We start from the raw sequence: 22,780 nt of genomic DNA on the forward strand, positions 1-22,780 counted from the left end.
AGGAAGTTGTCGTTTCTCTCCTTCTCTCTCCTCCCGTCTTGCTCCACAATGAGAGATTTCCAACACTGTGTTCTCTCTCTCCCTCTATCCCTCCCTCTCTCCCGCCTTCCACGCTCTGGCATTACCATCTTAAGTGAGTCCCTTCATCTCCTCCCTTTCTCTTCTTTCATTCTCTTGTTCTGCCGTTTCCTCGGCAAGTCTCCCTCCAATGACTCACCCCCAGTCAGTCTCATACATCTTTCTGCGGTGCATTCCTCCATTCCCTCCTCTGTCGGCCTCCGTGTCTTATCTCGCCATCATCTGTCTTTCTCCTCTCCTTTTTTCGCCTAATCTTCCCCCTTCATCATTAGAAAAAGCTGGGTCTGAACCGACTGTGCGAATGGGACACAGACCGAAAATCGAACCACTCTGACTAATATCAGATAGCTTCGGGGATGGTTTCACACTCTGTCCCTGTCATTGCACTCAGATTTCATTCCTATCCCAAAATGTTTTACCTCTTTTTACTTGTAGCTTACCTTTTCTCTGGTTGTTTCCTTTTTCCCTTACGAATTGTTCTTCACTCTTATTTCCCTCGGTTTCCTCTCTCCTTCTGGTGCCTGTCCTTCTCTCCCGGGCCCCTTGATGCAGGGCCGGGAGCCGTGTATGGGCGAGGCGTGGCCGTCAACGTGGGGGTGAGTGCGGGTGTTGGCTTTTGGCTTTGCCTCTCTGTCTCTCTCCTAATGAAGGTCTAAGAGCTTTTCCCGGAAGTCCCATCCTGCCTGCGGAAGGAAGAAGGAATTTATTTAATTACGAACCCATCACTGTGAAACAAAAATAATATGCATTATTCCAGGAGCCATTGACGCATCGCATCTCACACCCACACCAACTCCCCCCTCGCTACCTATATTGCCACCATCACCATACCACTCTCTCTCTTCATCCTGTTTCCAATGAGGGTCACCATGGTGATGTCTATAATGTGTTTATTAAGAATGATAATTGTGATGATGATGATGAAAACAGATATTTAACACCAGGATAATACTATTACAAATCTAAATCATGACTAATCTACGATAATGTTCATGAACATTTGGAAACTAGGAGTGACAACGCTACTATTTATGGTTGGAACTACTCTATAATGAAAATTATTCATTATTCTGATGAGGGTCACGTGACCTTGTTGAAAGCTGTCCATTGGCCCGTTGGTCCTGTGACATTTGACCTTATGATCATACGAGTACCGTTTTATTCCGTTTTTAACCATGTGGCAGTGTATATGACGCGGCTGCTGTGAATGATGTCAAAACACACATGAAGGGTGGGCAGTGGGGGTTCTATAAAGCCTTTGCCCTTCTAGTGCATCCCTTTGGGATCTCAACCAAGAAGAAGCATGTGAGAAGACCCACTTCACCCCCCCTCCATCCACCCCCCACCCCTCTTTAAAAAGCCCTCATCCTCTGCCCACCCCATCCCCCCATCGTTAAGGTGGTTTGTGCGCCGTCCCGTGTGTAAATATAATGCAGTACAGAGGCCATGCCGTTACTAGAGGCAGTCTATCCACATCCAACCCTCCTTGGTTGGTGGCTAATGTAGTGGCTAATAAAATCTAAAATATCCATCAAAAACTACATTACCCATCAGCCTCTATTACAGTTTTCATAACCAGGAAGGGACTGTAGAAATAACAATCGTATCTCCTGCTTTGAAGGCGTTGACCAGTCATCTTCGTTCCTTGTCGCTTGTTGATAGCATGTACCGATTAGAGATGTTCCTGTCGTGAAGCCTCCCTCCCACTCCCACTCCTCCCCTGTCCGTTTTACTCTGCAAGGTTAAACTGCTATAACTTTTTTGGTGTTGATAATAATACTGATGATGTTAATAAGTATTTAAATAAATCTGAAAAGTAATTCCATGTGAGAAAAAAAAGAACACATACTACTCCAGAGCTGACGAGCCGTGTGTGCTAAAAATATTTTGTACTTAATCCCTCGGAGAAATCACACTCATTGAACTGAACAACAACGACAAAAGACGAAGTCGTAAGGTTTTCAAGTTGTGCTCTTTTTTGCCATGACAAGGATTTTAAAAACACATCGAAGTTGATCCCGAGGGAGTCTTTTCATCCGAAAGAGTCCGCAGTCAATGAAGTGTAATATTGTTTGTATACGTGTATGTATTTAAACCTTTGTTTTCATGCTGTTAACTGTATAAAGCATATTACACATATTCAACCAGCTTTCATAGCGTGTCACTCTCCAGACAGACCAGCTCAATAGATAAATTATTTAAAGCGATGTATGTAAAGCAGCGTCCCTGTAAGTCAGTCAGCCCCCGTATGGCAGGACAGGCGCACCAGGAGATAAAGATGTAATTAGCCACTACCTATGACTGGATAAGTGACGGGGCCTACACTCCCCGCCTCCCCCGTGTCCTTCCCGCCAGCCATGGACAAGCCCCATAAATCACGTTCAATCCTGGCCCCTGACAGGATCCTCCTCAAGGACACCCTCGTCCCTGTAAAGCAGACGCGGCGCGTCCTCACAAACCCCCACACCTGGGCCCTGATTGAACCCCCCCCAGGGCTCAATTATCCAGCCACGTTACCTGCACAGATCAACCACCGAGACGTGCACTGTGAGGCTCGATGACACCCCAACCACCCAACCGCTGTCTCTCTGTCACGTCCTGCTGTGCCTATGTCTATATGCAAACTCCCCCCATAGTGAACCAACCTGCATGGAGAGATGGGCTCACACTAGCAACTCTCTGACTACCCACAATTCCCGTGACCTTACAGGAATATGCAGCATCTGTATTCAGTATTCTGCGAATAGCTGTCATCTTTTTTTGTTCGATTTTATTTTTAACTTGCAACATACCTGCTAACTCTGATATAGAAGAGGCATCCAATCCGGTTAAGCTGTGCTATGATATTTAAGGGTGCCCCTAACAATCTATTCAAGAATGGAACTGTTTTAGTAATACTATTTTATGAAGTGTGCTAATGTATGAAGAGATGTGAAGCCCTAGCAAGAGTGAATGTCCCCTTTAGCAGGAGGCTAGTCGATGAAAACCTGTTTGTCTCACTGAATATAGTGTGAGATATGTTCTGTTGATGCCCATTGCTCTATGCAATGTAGTCAGTCATTGGTATGTCTGAAGGGTAACACACACAGACACACTTGTGTTCATCTTGTTTTGCTCAGACTCACAGGACATTGATGGGTATCGATTTTCAAGCACAAGAGCAGGTTGTTTTGGTCAGTGATTCTGTTTATCCTCTTTGTCGTTTTCGATCCCCCTCTCTCACTGACGCTGTCTTTCTGTCTTCTCTCTTTCACATACTCTGTCCCATGTTAGCACCCAGCTCAATTTTATCAGTGGAATAAACTTCTGCATGTACATACCTCTGTCCTTGAAGAAAAAAAGAAAAGAAAATAAGGAAAAACATACAGTCGTGTTTCTCAATGTGGGTTTGAAAAAAAAGCATGTAAATGTTCGTTTTGGGGGGGATTTTGAAAAACAAAAAGCTGTATCTTGTGTAAAGGCTTTAGGCTGGGGGAAAGGCTGGGGGATATGCTTTTAAATTCATGCAATGGAGGGCGATATGTATGGTGGGCATTTGTAATAACCCCAAATGAGTTTGAGGGTCTCCATGAGTTCTTCATCAATGTGAAAGTTAATCAGAGGACTGGAAATGGGAAAAGGAAGGATGCAGCGAATACACTTCCTCGATGGGTGTGAGAGGACCTCCACACTCAGTGGGAAGAAGCCCAGACTGGTACAGACAAAGGTCTGAGGCAGAGGGAGATGGGATGACTCTGACCAGACAGTGAACTCTCCATGGGGGAGAACGAGAAAAGACAAGGCAGACACTTGATAGGATAGCAGCTCAGATAGAATTCCTAAAATGGCCACTGCGTTGTTCCTCCTGAAGGAAGACATACCACAGTGATGTCTATGATTACACCATGTAACATGAATAGCATTAGCACTGCAATGATCACAAACACTGTCTGTGTACAGGCAGCATTTCATGACTCTATCTGCTAGCCTATCAATGAGCGTTTACACTTTATTGATATGGTGTGGTGTCATATAGCTTGACCTGTAATTACAGCACAGAGATATGCTGTATGATTCTAATGGACGTAAGTGGTGTAATTACTTGTAGTTCATTACTCCCAACAAATGGTGGCGATGCTAATTCTACGGGCGCCACTCGAGCATTGCTAGGCAGCACTTTTTGGCTTATGTTGATGTACATAATATAAACTAACTTGCTTTATTTATATATGAGATTATTTAAATGTTCTGAAGACAATTATAACCATATTTGGGTGGTGTATTTTTTTATTTATGGATGACAAGTCTAGTTGTATATGAAAATACAGTGGGAGAGTAGCAGTAGAAGCTAGACAACTATACACCCAGTCTCCGTTTGAATGTACTCGTTTTTTTAAGTTGTGTATCTGTGTTAGATCCAGAATCACTATAAGCACTATATTCCAGTCCCGCCACATTAAACAGTTCCTTTACAGACTTTCAGTTCCAAATGCAATGGTTAATCAATACATTGGACTGGATGGCTTGAAATAGAGTAATTTCTCCCCAGGCTCACTTTACCAGGGTCCAAAGACTGAACTGTCAAGTGTCTATATTAAGGCCTTAGAATAGAGAGCATAATTTATCATGCCTTGATACAAGACACCCCTAATTGCGCATTGATTTTCTCCCCATCTCCGAAACATTTTGGCCAAGCTATATTGTCAACTAAGGTAACTATTTGTTTAGAGAACATACACTGAAGAATGAGTCATTCCTTTTTATTTTCATGTCAGTTGAAAGAGTAGCTAGTCAAGGCGCATTTTGTTCATTTTGTTCTTTCGGATAATGAGATGTCTAACAATTGTCTGTATAATGGCACCTTATAGTACATTATATTTTATTATTGTACTCAATTAAATGATTGATACCAAATGTTAATTTTGGAAATGTCAATACCTATCGATACTGTGTATCTGGAGGCTTATGTCTGACAAACACAGCCGACTCTTTAATAGGAGTAGAGTCTAGAACGATAGGATGTACAATAGAACGAGATGAGATAAAGAGGAATAGAACCGTAGCCATGATAGTATTTGGTCAATATTCAACTAACATGATAAATTATCAGAATTATGTCAGATTTTCAGTATCGGTACTATGTATCAGTTAAACATAAGAAGATATGTCTTATTGAGGGACAGACTCATTGATATATAAATGATTTCCTTAGTACCAGCCAGGTCTCTCCAGCTTTTGTCCTTCACACCAAAGCCCACTAGCTAGATAACAATGTGTTATCCTAATGAGCTATTGTTCACCAGCTAATCTAAAGGCCTGTTCAGTTCTTATGAGCAGAGTCAACGTTGCGAGTGTATTTAAGCTCCAGTAGATTTCCATTAGCTATACTAATGAGTGCATCGATACACAACAAGCTGGACTGAGGTTAGCTACATGATGAAAATAGGTCATTATTGGATAAACATGCTGACTACATGTTGCCAAGCAGAGGAAGGGATATTTGCCTTGACTCACTGAAGGATACACTTGGAAGTTGAATGAGGTAGCTAGGTACTATAGTAAGTTGGTAGTAGTTGAATTGATAGATACACAAGGACAGAATATATAGAAAAAAGATAGATACATTTATGTAGAGAGGTGGATATTTTGCATTTCTATTCTGAATTCTAATTAGGATATATTATTATTCATGTAAAATATTGACTGGATTTGTTTGTGTGGATAGTGGGTTAAAGTAATACTTGCGAGCCACAGAGGCAAGAGCAGCAGTCACTCACTCCCACCTCCATCCACACAGACAGGTGGGGACTACAGATGGTTGCTTGTCAATCACCCTCTCCTCTCTAAGAATGTAGCTAGTGGCCAATTAACAGTGTACCAGTGTTGGTCCATCCACAGCTGGAACAACAAGAGTCTGCACACTACTAGGCAACAATGGAGGCGCCCACCAGCCAGTCTCCTTAGTCATTAGAAGCCTGCCTAACATCCCCAACACTGAGTGCCCTTTTACTTGGCCTTTGTGAGTCACCAGCACAAACCTGCCATTTGGCCTGTCAATCAACTGGGTAAATATTGGTTGCCATGGCGAAAACTGACAATGGAACTATATATTTTTCTTGTCGAATGACATCATCAAGTGATGTTCTGGCTTGTGTTCATAGGATAAAATGGGAGAGAACCTGTGCGTTGTGATTAAGTCGCAAACTGTCTGAAACTGTCCTATTAATGTGAGATGTATAGATTTGAATTTATGACACAATATAAGATTGGGTTGTCATGACACTGTCGTTTCACCAGAACAATTTTGAAACTTCTGAAAAACTATGACAATCAGGTAATAACAATTAACAAAGACAAGTGTGATTTTTATCAGTGCGAGAACTAATAACAAATATTAGGTTGTTTTAGCAATCCAGTGGATGAGTCTACTCTAGAATGCTTGGTTAGTGTTTGCGGACATCTTATGGAGATGTCATGCCCATCTCTCTCTCTCGTTGCCCCTCTGGCCCACTTCCTCCTCCCTCCTCCATCTCCTTTCCCTCTCGGTGGAGAAAACCTACCACCTGTGCCCCTCCCCCATGCCAATCCCGCTGCCTGCTGCCTTGCCACCTCTCTGTATGCCAGGTTCCCACCCTGGTAAATCTGTGTTATTGATTTGTGAGTGTGTGTGTGTCCGTGGGTGTGTGTGTGTGTGTGTGTGAATTATCTGACCTTCACATGGCAGGCATGTTGGTTTCAATCTACCCCTAGACCTCAACATTATTATTTCTGTCTGTGTTGACTTTTCAAGATTGCATTGATATAACTTACTGAACAAAACAAAGGAACACAAACAGCATCGTCTTCCATCTTGACATATTTCTGTGCAGTGAAGCGATGATGATTATGATGACTCTTTTGATTCATTTGATCTCTGTTCTGTCTCTGTTTTTGTCATTTCTAAGTGAGTGGACAATTTTTTTCCCCAAATCTATAGAAGTGGAGTTAAAAAATATATATATATATCAGAGGGAGAAAAATCAATAAAAATAATGTTGTTTTTAACAGAACTCTGTGAGAGTGGTTGATTGTTGTCATAGTTTGATGTGATATGTTGTTGCGTTCTCAGCCCCTGTGGTTGGAAAGCGAGGTTAGGTGAGCTGCGTTTCCTGAGTAAGGTTCCAGCTACGGAGTCGAACTTTTCACCTTTGCTTGATGCCACTACAAAGTTGTACATTGGCTTTTTGAATAGGAGTAAATCATGAGGATATTTCAATACAGAGGAAAACAGTCAGCTGAACATCCAACATCTAGTAATACATAATCAATAGGACCTTATAGTTCCATTAGAATTCTGTAAATTATTTACACACTTTCAAAGAGAGTAAAGATCATTGAGAGATGGATGGAAACTGCAGTTCACTAATACATGTCAGAAACAGTTGCCAAATGTTATGCAAATGTTTCTGTTGAGGTGCACAGAGTAGGTCAGTCCCCACTTCTCTTGTTTATGGGATGGGGAACATATTTAATCCAGTGAAAGGGCTATAAGAGGCTGTTTGTTTCCATTTTTGTCAAGTTGTTGTTCTGCTTCTGGCTGTGAGTGGTACAGGTTTGGGGGTCAGCTTTTGGGTGAGGTCAAAGCTGTGGTAAAACTAAGTGGACACTGGAGTCAACTAAAGTAAACACAAAGTAAACTCAGAATGTCGTTTTTATATGCTTTACCTAAACATTAGACTGATGATGATGATGAGTGAAACCACTCATATTCTAAAGTATCCTATACATGGAGTATGACATACTGCACTATTCTCTTATTCATCAGAACATGTGTAAGCCATACAAAAAACGCTCTTCTACATATTCTTCTACAAAATCGTTCATAATAAAAATAAACAAAACGTTTTGAACTTGAAACTAATTTCAACTTTAATGATGGTTTGAAATGAGAGGGAATCTCAAATCTTGACATTTTATTCTTCACACATTAACCACTTTGTTGTTAAGTAATTAGCTAACTGACGTTCTGTTCAATGAGCACCTTATCATTGTGAAATAGACTGATGGTTTTGTTTTGTTTGTTTCTGTAGACTGCATTTTGCTTACTGTTGCATTGCGGTTTGTGCAGACACCAAGAGCGAGGCCTATTTGTCTGCTAAGACAGGCTTGTGTCGTCTGACGTAACAGGCGCTGAGATTTGTCTTGTTTTGGAGCATGGCCTATTAATGAACATTGGAGCATAATGAAGCAAAAAAACAAGCTGACATCTCATTGTCTTTGGAGGGAAGCTTGACATTCAAAGCCACTGTTCAAACAGTCCTTTCGCCACTGGAGTTTAGAAGGAGGAACAAAAGCATGAGAAATATCCTAGACCTGTGTGTGCTTCTGTTGATAGCAGGTCCAATACCAGGTTAGTGTCTTCCAATCATACTAGGCTACCAATATTCTTACAAATAAATATATTTTTTCTATGTTTATGATTTTTCAGCATATTCAGTGTCATAATTAATATGTATTATACAATATCCCTAAGCATATTACAGTCCATATACATTTACCTAATTGCATAAATTCTGCCTTTCTGTTTTGGCTTCAAGTCTTGCAATATCAAGACTCCTGTTGACAACACTGACGATCTAATTACTTTCAGAAGTGTATAGAGTCATTAGTTGTTTGTTTGTCAAGATAAGAGGACTAACTCTCATTAGTCAGGGAGAAAGTCACTCCAACTCACTCATTTTGACTTTAATAAAATACTGTGATCATCTCCAAATACACCTCAACATCGTGGGCAAGCTTTGGGGCAAATGCCTTTGAACTGAATGTCTTGCTGTTTTTTTTTGTCAAAATGAAATATTCTGTCTTACTTTGATGAAGACGCATTCACTGAATGTGTCCTCACTCAGCCCCGTTAAGGATGGTAACAGCAGAGGGGTTAAAGGTGAGGCAGTGGCCCCCTTCTCTCACTGTAATGCGGGGTCAGAGTGCCAACCTGTCCTGCCGTTTCGAGGCCACGTCCTACGGGGTGGACTGGTTCAAGATAGAGGGGGCCGAAAAGATCCCCATCCCAGATTCAGCTGGGCAGACGTCCCTGGTGATAACCGAGGTGTCCGTGGAGGATGCCGGTGTGTATTACTGCGAGGTCAACGTCCTACACAGAGATCCAGAGCGAGGGGGCGGCACAAAACTCATTGTCCTGGGTAAGACAGAAGTAAATTAGCCTGGTCCCAAATCTGTTTGTGCTATCTTGACAACTCATATGGCCATTGCTTGGCATGATAATGACCATAGGATTAAGCTTTTTTTTTTAATATGGGACCAGGTAAAGAACTAGCTCTAATAAGAAATGAATACATCCGGCTTTATTCTTGGAATGTCTTATTGAAACGCATTAGAGTTTCTCATCATTTTTCTGTCTTTGTTGGTGTTGTTGTTGTTGTAATTGTCTCTCATATGTATCCTTTGAGAATTTGTTTGAACCCTAACGGTTTGCAGGGAGGTTATTACATTTAAACCAGTGGGCTATGCATCACCATAAAGAGGCCTAACCAAGCTCAAATCTCAAAAGATTCTGGTCTCATGGAAATTTCCTTTCAGTTCATCTTTTTGCCTGAGTGGATTCGTGACAAATCCAGATATAATCACCATGGCACAATGCATTGTGGATTATATTGATCTTTGCAGGGAATTGAAACTCACCACAGGACAAGGCAAAGAGGGATCGTGAAATGATTATGTGCAAACCCCTCATGCGAAAGAGAAGGTTCCTCTCAGCGTTTCTCCAGTGGGGTGCACGTTGCAAAGTCCTGCACCATTTACAGAACCATGAGTGTGTTGTTTTGCCACAACTGTATTACCAGCATTGTCTGAATAGAATATGCTGAAATAGTGAAATATGACATACAGTATAAAAATGGTTAAACGTCAACAATCTGACATATTTCTAACGAGCGGCTGGTAGCCTAGTGGTTAAGAGCATTGGGCCAGTAACCGAAAGGTTGCTGCTTTGAATCCCTGAGCAGACTAAAAATCTGATGCTGTGCCCTTGAGCAAAGCACTTATTCCTAATTGCTCCTGTAAATTGCTCTGGATAAGAGTGTCTGCTAAATGACTAAAATGTAAATGTCATGAGATAGATGGTATTGCATCACCCCCTTCCCATGTCTCCTCCTGCCCCTACTAGCACCCCCCTCTGTGCCCCAACTCCTCCTCCAGGTCCCCTCGGACCTCCAGACGGACCAGTGGGCTCTCCTCTGCGTCACCGGTGGGTTCCACCCACACCACCTCACCCTAACCTGGACACACCAGAGTGGAAAAGATAGCCCCCACCACTTTGTTGGCAGCAACTGCACCCTTCACCCTGCCTACCCTCACATCAACCAATCACACAGCCTAATTCCAAAGATCTCAACTCCTAATTGGATGGGAGAGTGTTTACAGGTGACAGACAGCTCCAGAAAGGAAGTGTACGTAATCAGTGTGCTGTCCCTCCCCCCGCGGGGGTCTGTGGATACTGGGATCTCCTACACCTGTAGTGTGCAAGATCACCCTGCGCTGGACTCACCCCTGTCTGCCTCTTTCTCCTGGGGTGAGCTTTAGTTAACACTACTGAGAGGCTGTGTATTTCACTAGGCTATTTCTCACATGGCTCAAATGTTTTTATACATCTGTGCTTCCACTACACACAGCTTCAGTCAGTCATGGGCCTTCACCGAGTGTAAATTGAATTCACCCTCAGGTCTGTCATCATTATGTGAGGTCCATAACTGTATAACTTAACAGTTATGTTTGCATTGCCTTTTTGTCTACGCTCACAGACGCAGCCCCCAATGAGGTGATTGGATGCTTGAATATCCTTAAGATCTGTGTCCTCTGTGGAGTGACTGTGGTGTTTTCCATTGCAAGTAAGTACTGTATGGTTACACTCACAAGATCTCACAAGGATCATGGGAAATGGAGTCATGTAAATCATTGTATTGTTGTTTTGGATATCGTCTTTTTCTCCACAGCACTGACACGTTTGTGTGAAGAAAAAAAAAGACCTCATGTGTCCTATGTACTGTAAGTACACACACACACACACACAAGCATGCATACGCACATTCTGTTTTACAGCTCTATCTGTTTAGCTATCCAACATTGTGAGAAAAAGTCAACACTGACACACAGTCCATATTTGTCCAAATTAATGTCTTTCAGCAAATAAAGGGAGAAAACCAAGGACATTTGTGAGAAAGAAAACAAAGGATCTGAACACACCAAGAGCATCCGATTTTCTTTAAATAATAGGCTACCCACAACAGCTTCTATACATATCTTTACTGCATGATACATTTCCTGATCCGATGGCACACTTTTTATGACAAAGAGTATGCTGGGTTTTAACTGAGGGACTTTTTTGGGGACCAGTAGTTTTGTCTATAAGCACATGCCACAGCACTGTTTTAAAAACTAGCTCTACTCTCTCTCACTTGTCCTCCGTGATATATATTCTATCCAGCTCACACATTCTGTAACATCCCCAAATCATAATGCAAAACTGATACTATGTGAAACTTTAGGTCTATGTCTCGTGTTGAACAGAATCCTTCTTCTGCCATTTTGCAATCGTGTCAAGTGCTACTGTGCTGCTGAATGCTTTTATTAGTCATAATGTACTCTAGTGTCAAAATAAATGTCTTGTCGATGGTATGTAACAATCACCTCAACTTCTGTTGGAGCATAAGCCCTGAATAACCGGATTAAATAAAATCAAGGCACCTCCTGGTGTGACAGTATTGAATCTATGGGTTTATGTTGGTGGTGTGGGCTTTCCTTGCACGTGTTACAGGTACTGTACAGCAGCTTGCTGTACAGTATACATGCACCACCCATTATACCATATCAGAGACTATCGTCTCTGTGTAAATATTTGAGATGCTCATCAATTATCATGAGTTACACTGTATTGGGAAGTATGTTAAACATGTTATGACTCCAAAACAGTAGCAAGAACCAGGGTTCCACAGCAACCTGATTATGTTCATGTATGCCATTGCCAACCTTTTTGCCTGTAATTGTGTAACCAATTCAACGCTGGTCAGCTATTATCGTATTATTGTTCCTGTAATTCACAAAATGAACACGCTTTTATTTCAACATCAATGTCTTTATTTGGTCCCCACAATCAAACAACGAAGGCCCCACAATCAAACAATGAAGGCCCCACAATCAAACAATGAAGGTCCCACATGTTAGAGGTGTGTACAAAATGGGACCGTGAGTCCACATTCATTTCACAAAGCCAATAATAGAACTCTATGGACACAATGAATCACAAGTACACACAAAATCCCTCATTACGCATGTGTGCTCATGCATGCACAAAAACACATTCACACACGCACCCCCCCCCACACACACACACACACACCAACTCTGCTCAGTGCTCAAATTCATCGTTCCTTTTCAACCATATGCGATACTACTGTGACACTTGTTTGAGCTGCTTATCTCTCAGTGCTGGGAGATGTTGTTCTGATGTGTCTCTCAGATGTTAGAGCTGTTGTCCTCTACAGTTGACATCACCATAACTGCTCCTAGTTGTGTAAATGGGCTTCAACCTTGTGAAATACAATTATAATCAATGAGAATTTTCTGTTCTGTTTGCCGATCTTGTCAGGCAACCCGATACAACAAATGTATTCTCAAACTTATTTCACGCACTGTCACAGTAGATGTGTACTTATAATACATAATTGGCAATGACTGCACTTGATTCCAGCTAACTGCAGCAAGGCAGTAACTCCCTATTGTGAGCCCTTGTTTTGTGTCTCTCAGGAGGAAGGCAGGCTCCGTGTCAACCATATCCTATCTCTAATCTAAGTAGGAAGTTTGCCCGCCAATGATCAAACAGAGACACAGATACAGTAAAATGTGAAAACATAAACATCAGAGCACTCATATCCTGCCACTAGGCATGAAGAGCACAACATCTCCTTTGAGTTAATACAGGCCTTATTCAATTAGCTTCAGATAGTATTCATCTCTACATGTTTGGGTCCCTTATCTTTCTGAGGCTCGCTCGTTCCCTTCCAAGGGGACCAGTGGATGTGACAGCCACAGAACATACACTTGGCCAGCCTGATTCTGGCCCCCTGCAACATACTCCCTAGGGTCCCTCTGACAGCTGAAGAGGAGAAGTAGAAGATGAAGGGGTCCAAGCAGGCGTTGAAGGTGCTACAGAGCAAGGCCATGTCCCTCCAGTCGGGGTTCTTCCTGGTTATAAAGCCCACAATGTGGGAGACGTTGTAGGGGCCGAAGCAGAAGGCAAACACCAGCAGTGTCCCCAAAGCCAGGCCGATAGCACGGAGGCGTCTGCGACGCCCGATGTGGGGCAGGCCGGAGAGTATGCGGATGAAGTTGATGTAGCAGAAGCTGCAGATGAGAAAAGGTACACAGAATAGAACCAGGCAGAGCTCCAGACGCACAGGCAGGAGGATCGCCAGTTGCTTCTCGCTGAAGTCCTCATAGCACACATTCCTGAAAGACACAATGTTGATGCCGTCACTAAGAGGCGCATTGGAGACGTTGGAGAATTCGTAGCTGTTGGAAGAGTTGGTTGTGGAACTGAGGGAGTCTTGCGGTGGGTTGTAGTAGGGCATGATGACGACGATGCTCAGTTGGAGGACGGAGAAGACCCAGATAAATACACTGGCCACCACGGCATACAGGGGCCGGCGCTTCAGCGAGTGTTGGATGGGGAAGGCCACGCCCAGGTAGCGCTCCACACTGACCGCTGTCAGGAATAAGGTGCTGACGTAGATGGTCATGTAGAAGAAGAAGCCAGATAAAGGACAGAGGATGTAGGGTAGACTCCAGGTCATATCGTCCGTGACTTCCTGCATCTTGAAGGGCAGGAAGAGCAGGAAGAGGAGGTCCGAGATGGTCAGGTTGAGGAGCAGGATGTCGATGGGCGTGGGTTTTTGCCTTACCTTCTTGCTGAAGGTGTAGAAGGCCACAGCGTTGGCCGGGAGGCCCGTCAAAAAGGTGACAAGGTAGACAGGCAGACACAACGCAGTATGACACTCCTGCATGGTGGCCTCGGCGGTGGGTACAGTCACTGGAAGGCACAGGGAGCAAGATCTGTCACATCATCTCAGTGCAGTCTGGGGGGGATGAAAACGTTGCAGCGCAAGGGGCTTGATCTGTCAGACAGTCTGAGGCTTCAGAGGCGAAGTCTGCTTACTGGGTCAACAGCCTGGAACAAACCCGGTTAGACAGCGTGGTTTTCCTGTCTCTGACAATAAACCAACTCATCGTCTCTTCAAGGGCTCCAAGACTCTGATGGCAAGAGAGGATAGAAAGAGATTACAACATGCCATATTACGGTTTCTTACGGCCTTTTGTTACTCACTACTCACCCCTTTTAAGTTTGCCAAGTGGAGGGTGTAATTGAAACAACATCCGTGTGCGCAATAATCACAATAAAATACTAGCAGATGAAATAGAATTCAGATTAATGTGAATTGCATGTAAAATAACTACAATAAAACCAAACACACGGAGAGGCAATATGGTCAGTGTCTGTTGGGAACTGACTGTATACCACTCAGGATGTGTGTGTCTGGCACATGGTTCTGTATACAAACAGTCTCAAACACAACATTATTGCTTCCTGTGTCCTCGTTCTAATACTGTCTTATCATTAGATGGACACCTGTTCTTCTTGTACACACAAACACAGAACAGCTTGTAAGTATATTGGCGCTTACGTCCACAAACGGGGGACGCATGGTCTTAGCTGCTACCATTCTTTATCCTAGTTAGTACAACAGTATTTTAATTTCCTGTTCTTAAACATCTCCAATAGGTCAACAATGGATTAAACAATCTCTGACATCATCAAAGGGAAGTCATAAACACAACACTCACAATTAAGAAAAAGCTATAACTCATTCTACCACAACCAGGGACCAAGTAGCCCTTACTATATACTTGTTCACCAGCCTTGTGCCGTGAGGCTGTCGCTTCAAGAGAGTTATCATAGCGTGTCAGCACTGAACTGAGCTAAGAAAAACTAATTCTAAGATAGCTTATTATTTTATCTTACCCTCCATGTACTTTCAGCATCAAATAAAGGACAGTATAATAAGGCATGAGCGTAGGAGACAATTAAACCAACATTACTTCCTTGTATTGACCATAGAGCTAACTAATATACTGTACGTATGGGAAATTCCTGACTCACACTTTTACTGGCAGATATGATGACAGTGGAGGATTGCCAGGAAATCAAACAACTCACTGACCTCTATACCAACTCTTCACATTGTTTTGTACTTTTTCTACCTTAGATAGCTACAGTATTCCGTTCCACCTTACCACACATGCTTACACATAAGCTCAAACTCACACACATACAGTACCATTCAAGGGTTTTTCTTCATTTCACTATTGCTACATTGTAGATTAATAGTGAAGACATAAAAACTATGAAATAACACATTTGGAATCACGTAGTAACCAAAAAAGTGTTAAACAAATCAAAATACGTGACTCACCACCTGGATTCGGTTTTATGTAGCAACATGTCAATTTCTGCTTTTTACATTGGATAAAAGTGGAGAGATACAAAATGGCATATCATACACACCATTTTTGAGGAACAATGGGAAAGTAATTCTACTTTGAAAGTTGATACACCTGTAAACTCACTTTTGAGAAAAGGGACTTTGAATATTTTGGTACCTACTGGAGAGCTCTCCTTTGTCTACACCCATTCAGCATTGTTCATGCCCTCTTAAGCCTTACCCCCACCCATCTCTTTAAGGATTCACATGAGGTCATGTGCTAAGGACTAAAAGTGGTAGTAGCCTACGATAAGGAAAAATTCCAGGTTAACAGAAAGGGTCCAGATAAAAATATGTTATAAATATTAGATGATGCTTACCCAGACACACTTGTCTAAATTGATGGGTCATGTGAAAGAAATGCTATAACCCCCAGCCACATCCAGTGGTGGAAGAAGTACTAAATTGCCATACTTGAGTAAAAGTATAAATCATTTCAAATTCCTTATATTAAACAATTGTATTAAAAAATTATAATAATGTATTGACGGATAGCCAGAGGCACAATGTACTTAAGTATCAAAAGTAAAAATATAAACCATTTCAACTTCCTTATATTAAGTAACCCAGATGGCACAATTGTATTATTTTTTATTGATGGATAGCCAGGGGCACACTTCAACACTCAGACATCATTTACAAATAAAGCATTTGTGTTTAGTGAGTCTGCCAGATCAGAGGCAGTAGGGATGACCAGGGATGTTCACTTGATAAGTGTTTGAATTGGACAATTTTCCTGTCAAAATGTAACGAGTACTTTTGGGTGTCAAGTAAAATGTATGGAGTAAAAAGTACATTTGTCTCTTTACGACTGTAGTGAAGTAAAAGTTACCAAAAATATAAATAGTAAAGTAATGTACAGATACCACCAAAACTACTTAAGTAGTACTTTAAAGTACTGTTACACCACTGCCCAAATACCTTCACACCAGTACATTAGCATACTTTATATACTGTTACACATGCACATATCACATAGTATTCCGTACATAAGTTAAGGCCATGCAACCTGAGTTGAAACCTGAGTGAGGTGCACATGTACAGTACATAAACAGATGCATGCGCCATATATTTAATTGGAGGACACTTGATACGGTCACATGATATTGTTGTGGTATGTCACAAAAGTGGATCGTCTCTACAGAAGGTGTAAACAGTACAGCCAAATGGTAGCAATATCAGGAATAGATAGTGTCAATATAAATGAAATATACAGTATGTACAAGAACAATATCAATAACGATATCAGTGATAGACGAGGCAGTTATATGCATGCAATCAGGGGTAAAGTGGCTGAGCAGCAGGATTTTTTTTTAAAGTAACATCAACGCATGGTGTGTGTTAGGAGAGAATCATGTGAATAGAGGAACTGCAGATAGTTCTTGTGAATGGTCCGTCCGAATCACGCATGAACAAGGGAATCTATATTCGGAGAGCCTGTTTCTATCCTGCCTTTGACTTTGGTGCAGTGCATGTGATGTCCATAGCCTCTTTGTCGCAAAACTCCCTGATCTTGTCAAAAAGATAGTTTGTCTAGTTGTGTCCAGTTCAGGTGGTGCTTTTACAGGTAGACCATCTATGGGAGGAAGGATGTCAGCGTTGCGCAGTAACTGAATCCTGGTCCAGACAGTCTGAACGCTCCTTGGTGACAACACCAGGCTCCAGAGCATCGAAGCTGTAAAACAGGAAATAACAAAAAATCAGAAGATAACATCAATTCACCTCACAAGTTTAGATAAGAATAACCTCATACAAATAAAATATTTTTTTTACCTGAAGTGCTGGCAGCGGCCTGAAGTACAGAGTCAGGTGTTGTTGTCAGCCATAGCTTTCCACCAGCACCATACCATCCTAGGAGCGGAAGGTAGCCTAGTGGTTTGAGCGTTGGGCCAGTAACCGAAAGGTTGCTAGATCGAATCTGTTGTTCTGCCCCTGAACAAGGCAGTTAACCCACTGTTCCTAGGCCTTCATTGTAAATAAGAATTCGTTCTTAACTGACTTGCTTAGTTACATAAAGGTTCAAATTTAAAAATACTCCAGTCCAACCAGCTGTGGGATATTGACCCCTGTCACAGTGCTGTCCTTCACAACACCAGCAATCTCAGACAAAGTGTTCACTCTGGTCTTTCTGAAGTGCTGCTTGATGAGGCCAGTCTGGGGAAAATGTGGTGTGGCCTGTGATCAGGAAATGAAGGTCCAGATTGTGGTAGAGCTTGTGCATGGTCCACCAGGCACGATACCAGAGTACAAACTTGTTCTTGTTTTGGCCACTACAGTTATAACAATTCAGGTCCACATGTGTTTTCCCAACTCCGTAGTTGGTGAAGAAACGGTGCATGTAGTTGATGACTGCGCTGCTTGGGCCAGCTATCTTTTTGATGACTGTATGACTGGTGGATTAGAGTCAGGCATGTTCTACTGATTAATGTTGAAAGACAAATTCCTGATACAAACATTTTAGCATTATTATACAAGAGATTTTAGTTTTCAAAAAAGAGGACATTACATTTTAGTAGACGCTCGACTTACTGTAGTGAACGCATACGTTTCTTTTTTAGTTTTTTTTTGTACTGGGCCACTGTGGGAATTGAACCGACAACCCTGGCGTTGCAAACACCATGCTCTACCAACTGAGCTACAGGGAAGGCCATGTCATGTCCGGGAAAAAGAGGACGCATGGTCACCCTAGTTAATTTACCTGACGAACTCTCTCCTTTAGCTGCAATTTTGTGTTTTGCAGAGCTTATGTGGGCTTCTAGGTCGTTAGCACCTTTATTTGACACTGACACGTACCTGCCAGCTTTGCAGGTCATGCATTCTGCTTCACACGGATCCCGACCAAGACGAAAACACGGGAATTTTCTCTGTAAATCGTCTGTGAATTTACATTTGCGTTTGGGCATTTTTACGCTGTTCTGGAGCCATGTGCCACTGTTGACAAGCAAGCTGCTGCTCTGTCTCTTGGCTGTTGCCATGGTGAGGGTAATGATTGAGATGCAGTTTGACCAATGTTTGCGTAGGCCTACATGACCCACCAATGGTGGCGTGTGAGAAGGCGGGACCTAAAGAGAAAGGTCAATGCAATGCAAAACCCCCAAAACGCACACAATGAATGGCGACTGTAGAAAGCAAAAGCCGAATCCCGGACATTTTGGGCGATTTAGAAATCCCGGCCGGACGCATTTTTTTTAGGTCCAAAAAGAGGACATGTCCGGGAAAAAGAGGACGTATGGTCACCCTACAAGAGATGAGAAATGGCATTCTGAGAGAACATCACTACACACAGTTCATACAGGTAATGTTAGCTATTGTAACTACCCAGCCATCCAACGTCAGCTGGCTAGCTAACAACAAGCTTTAACTAGCAATACAAACTGATTGTCATAGCTAGCTAAAGTTAACCAATAAGTTCAATGTTAGCTAGCTAACATTAGGCTATAACTAGGAATGCAAAATGGCATTCTGAGAAATCACTGACACTACACACACTTCATACACATAAATTAATGTTAGCTAGTAAGCCAGCCACCAACCTCAGCTAACATTAGCTAGCTAACATCAAGCTTTAACTTGGGATCTTTTGTTTAGACATGTCACGTTAACGTTAGCTAGCCAGCTAAAAAATTAATGATATTCCCAATCCATAAAGTAACATTACCAACAATACAAACCGATTGTCATGGCAAGCTAAAGTTAACCAAATAATGTTAGGTTCATTGTTAGTTAGTAAGCCAGCCATCGAACTCCAGCTGGCTAGCTAACAGCAAGCTTTAGCTTGCAATGAAAACAACTTTCTGACAAAATTAGAAACGTATAATATCTGAATCTGTAGCTAGATTCTTACCTGTATACATGGATGAAAGCTTCACGGCAGACTGCAACCCCTTTTATAAGACATCCTGTGTTGTTTCCGTTTAGTTTGCACAGCTTGTTTGGCCTGTGTGTTCCACTGATTTCAAAATGTGTTATTTTCAGAGTGAGAGAGAGTCAGCATTGCATGGCACGAACGTCATCCAGAAAGTAGTCCATCACAACTTTTTCCCACTGACCTTAGTCAATAGCGCCTGATAAATTCATGGCAGCAATGTTATTGAGAGCAGTAGCAACATATTTGCAGTTCTCCATGGCTAACATAATACCAATCGAAAAAACTGAAGTAGAAAGGACTATCTACGCATTACAAGCAGCTCATTTCATAGACACAAGATGTAACACCGCAGACCAATCCAATCTCATCTCTTGGCATGTCCAGCCCACTCATTATCTCAGCCAATCATGGCTAGCGGGAAGGTTGCTGGCTTTTTCTGTGGCTAAACCAACTAGGCTCGTAACTTAACATTTTTTTTGTATTTACAGATGACATAGAAGTTTGACATTAAGGCACATGAAAGTTCACATTTTCGAGAAGGCATTTCTGCATTTTGATTAAAAAAAATAAAACAATTTACGTTCAAAAGGCTCTCCTGTGAAGTCGTGACTTGCGACATACGCCTAGTTTCCTGAATTGGATCACATATATCTAATATTTGAGATTCTTAAATTAGCCACCCTTTGCCATGATGACAGCTTTGAACACTCTTGGCATTCTCTCAACCAGCTTCATGAGGTAGTCACCTGAAATGCTTTTCCAGCTGTCTTGAAGGAGTTCGCACATATGCTGAGCACTTGTTGGCTGCTTTTCCTTCACTCTGCGGTCCAACTCATCCCAAACTCATCCCAAACTATCTCAATTGGGTTGAGGTCAGGTGATTGTGGAGGCCAGGTCATCTGATGCAGCACTCCATCACTCTCCTTCATTGGTAAAATAACCCTTACACAGACTGGAGGTGCGTTTAGTTTAGGGTCATTGTCCTGTTGAAAACAAATGATAGTCCCACTAAGCACAAACCAGATGGGATGACTTATCGCTGCAGAATGATGTGGTAGCCATGCAGGTTAAGTGTGCCTTGAATTCTAAATAAACCACTGACAGTGTCACCATCAAAGCACCCCCACACATCACACCTTCTCCTCCATGCTTCACTGTAGGAACCACACTTGTGGAGATCATCCGTTCACCTACTCTGCGTCTCACAAAGACATGGCGGCTGGAACCAAAAATCTGTACTTTGGTCTGATGAGTCCAAATTTGAGATTTCCACTGGTCTACTGTCTATTGCTCGTGTTTCTTGGACCAATCAAGTCTCTTCTTATTATTGGTGTCCTTAAGTAGTGGTTTCTTTGCAGCAATTTGACCATGAAGGCCTGATTCATGCAGTCTCCTCTGAAAAGTTGATGTTGAGATGTGTCTGTTATTTGAACTCTGTGAAGCTTTTATTTGGGTTGCAATTTCTGAGGCTGGTAACTCTAATGAACTTATCTGCTGCAGCAGAGGTAACTCTGGGTCTTCCTTTCTTGTGGCGATCCTCATGAGAGCCAGTTTCATAAGTGCTTGATGGTTTTTACGACTGCACTTGAAGCAACTTTCAAAGTTTTTTAAATTTTCTGCATTGACTGACCTTCATGTCTTTAAGTAATGATGGACTGTTAAGTTCTTGACATAATATGGATTTGGTCTTTTACCAAATAGGATTATCTTCTGTATTCAAACCCTACCTTGTCACAACACAACTGATTGGCTCCAACGCATTAAGAAGGAAATAAATTCCACAAATTAACAAGGCACACCTGTTAATTGAAATGCAGTACAGTTGTCATCAAGGCAAACGGTCGCTACTTTGAAGAATCTGAAATATAAAATATAATTAAAATGTTGCAACATAAGACCGAATCCAGGTGGTGAATTACGTATTTTGATTTGTTTAACACTTTTTTGTTTACTACATGATTCCATGTGTGTTAATTCATAGTTTTGATGTCTTCACTATTATTCTACAATGTAGAAAATAGTAAAAATAAAGAAAAACCCTTGAATGAGTAAGTGTGTCCAAACTTTTGACTGGTACTGTACATAGCTGTGGGAAGTCAAAAAAAGTCTAAAAATTAAAAGATTAAAAAATATATTTAAATAATCTCAACACCCTCTCCCCCAAGCTACTTCCCACGGCTACACACATGCGCGCGCGCACACACACACACACGCACACACACACTATGACTGCTGCTACTGGAATACTATGTATTATTACTGCACAATGTCTATTTATTATTGGCATTGCGTATCTATTGCACAATTTCCCAGTCTTGTAAATATTCAACTTCAATTAATTTGAGTGCCTTCTGTATTATATTTTTGCTAAATTACTATTCTATTTTTACTTAATTTAGTTATTATTTTTACTACTCTTTGTATTCACTTACTTATTTTTTCTATTGATGTTGCATTGTTGAGAGGTGAACCTGCAAGTAAGTATTTCATTCACTGTGTACTCCATGTAGGATTACTATATATCATGTGTATATGATGAAAAAACTAACTTGACTTGAATTTATTGTAGATACTTTTTGAAGTAGCCAAAATAGAAATAAAGAAATAAAGCTTACCTCGTTCCACCATGGATATCCTGCCAGGTGAGACAATTGAGTCTGGATCTTCTTTACTTCCTCCCTCTGTAGCTCCGACCTCCTATCGACTACAGCCAGCCACGCTGTTTACAGCATAATCGAAACATCCAGCGCAGTTAACGGCAAATTATTATTAGATAGATACCGCTGCTATCTATCGCCAGCGCTCTCCAAACATGGTTTCCGTGGTAACACTGTCCTGCGATAGAAGCTGGACGTTCTTCGAGCTAAGGGCTTTGAGGAACCGGCCTGTCTGCTCTATTGGTTAATAGATGTAGACTGTTATCTGGCCTTGACTGTGCCGGCCTCTTGATTAAGAGAGAAAGAGAGGAGGGAGGAAACAGTGCACGAGGGAGAAAAGTGACTCCGGTCTATTATAAGCAGCCTATAACAGCTCCTCCCTAGCTACCATACATACACCTGTATGACTAACTAAACATTGACTGTGGTGGTACGAGGTCATTCTTTCATTCTGTTGGCTAACCGCAGTGGAAAATCCCGCAACAGAATAATGCCCACTCATACTGACAAACGTGGTCAAAATATGTATTTAGTTATCCTACTTGTGTATCCTATTTGTCAGTATGATTGGTGGTGGGGCATTTCTTAACAAAAAGGGAAACACAAAA

The 22,780-nt window shown here is 41.9% G+C and overlaps 2 protein-coding genes across 3 annotated transcripts in view; one reads left to right on the top strand and one right to left on the bottom strand.

Annotated features, from left to right (window-relative positions):
* Positions 1 to 11,818, top strand: part of LOC106582734 (igLON family member 5) — a 155,041-nt gene extending 143,223 nt beyond the window's left edge. For both annotated transcript variants that reach the window (XM_014166130.3, XM_014166112.3), the window contains 4 exons: positions 631 to 10,624; positions 10,854 to 10,940; positions 11,046 to 11,097; positions 11,236 to 11,818. In XM_014166130.3, coding sequence (XP_014021605.1) covers positions 631 to 734 — 104 coding nt within the window. In that variant the 3' untranslated portion in view covers positions 735 to 10,624; positions 10,854 to 10,940; positions 11,046 to 11,097; positions 11,236 to 11,818. The remainder of the gene's footprint in view (positions 1 to 630; positions 10,625 to 10,853; positions 10,941 to 11,045; positions 11,098 to 11,235) is intronic.
* Positions 11,819 to 11,998: 180 nt separating this feature from the next.
* On the bottom strand, positions 11,999 to 22,544 carry LOC106582709 (free fatty acid receptor 2). The gene is made up of 2 exons (XM_014166065.3): positions 22,131 to 22,544; positions 11,999 to 14,358 (listed from the first exon to the last, which is right to left on the bottom strand). Exon 2 carries the CDS (start codon positions 14,109 to 14,111, stop codon positions 13,047 to 13,049), a length of 1,065 nt encoding a protein of 354 aa, XP_014021540.3. The 5' UTR covers positions 14,112 to 14,358; positions 22,131 to 22,544; the 3' UTR covers positions 11,999 to 13,046.
* Positions 22,545 to 22,780: the final 236 nt, after the last annotated feature.

The sequence above is a fragment of the Salmo salar genome, chromosome 02 (assembly GCF_965601325.2).
Source record: "Salmo salar chromosome 02, fSalSal1, whole genome shotgun sequence".
In the NCBI taxonomy this organism is placed as follows: Eukaryota; Metazoa; Chordata; class Actinopteri; order Salmoniformes; family Salmonidae; genus Salmo; species Salmo salar.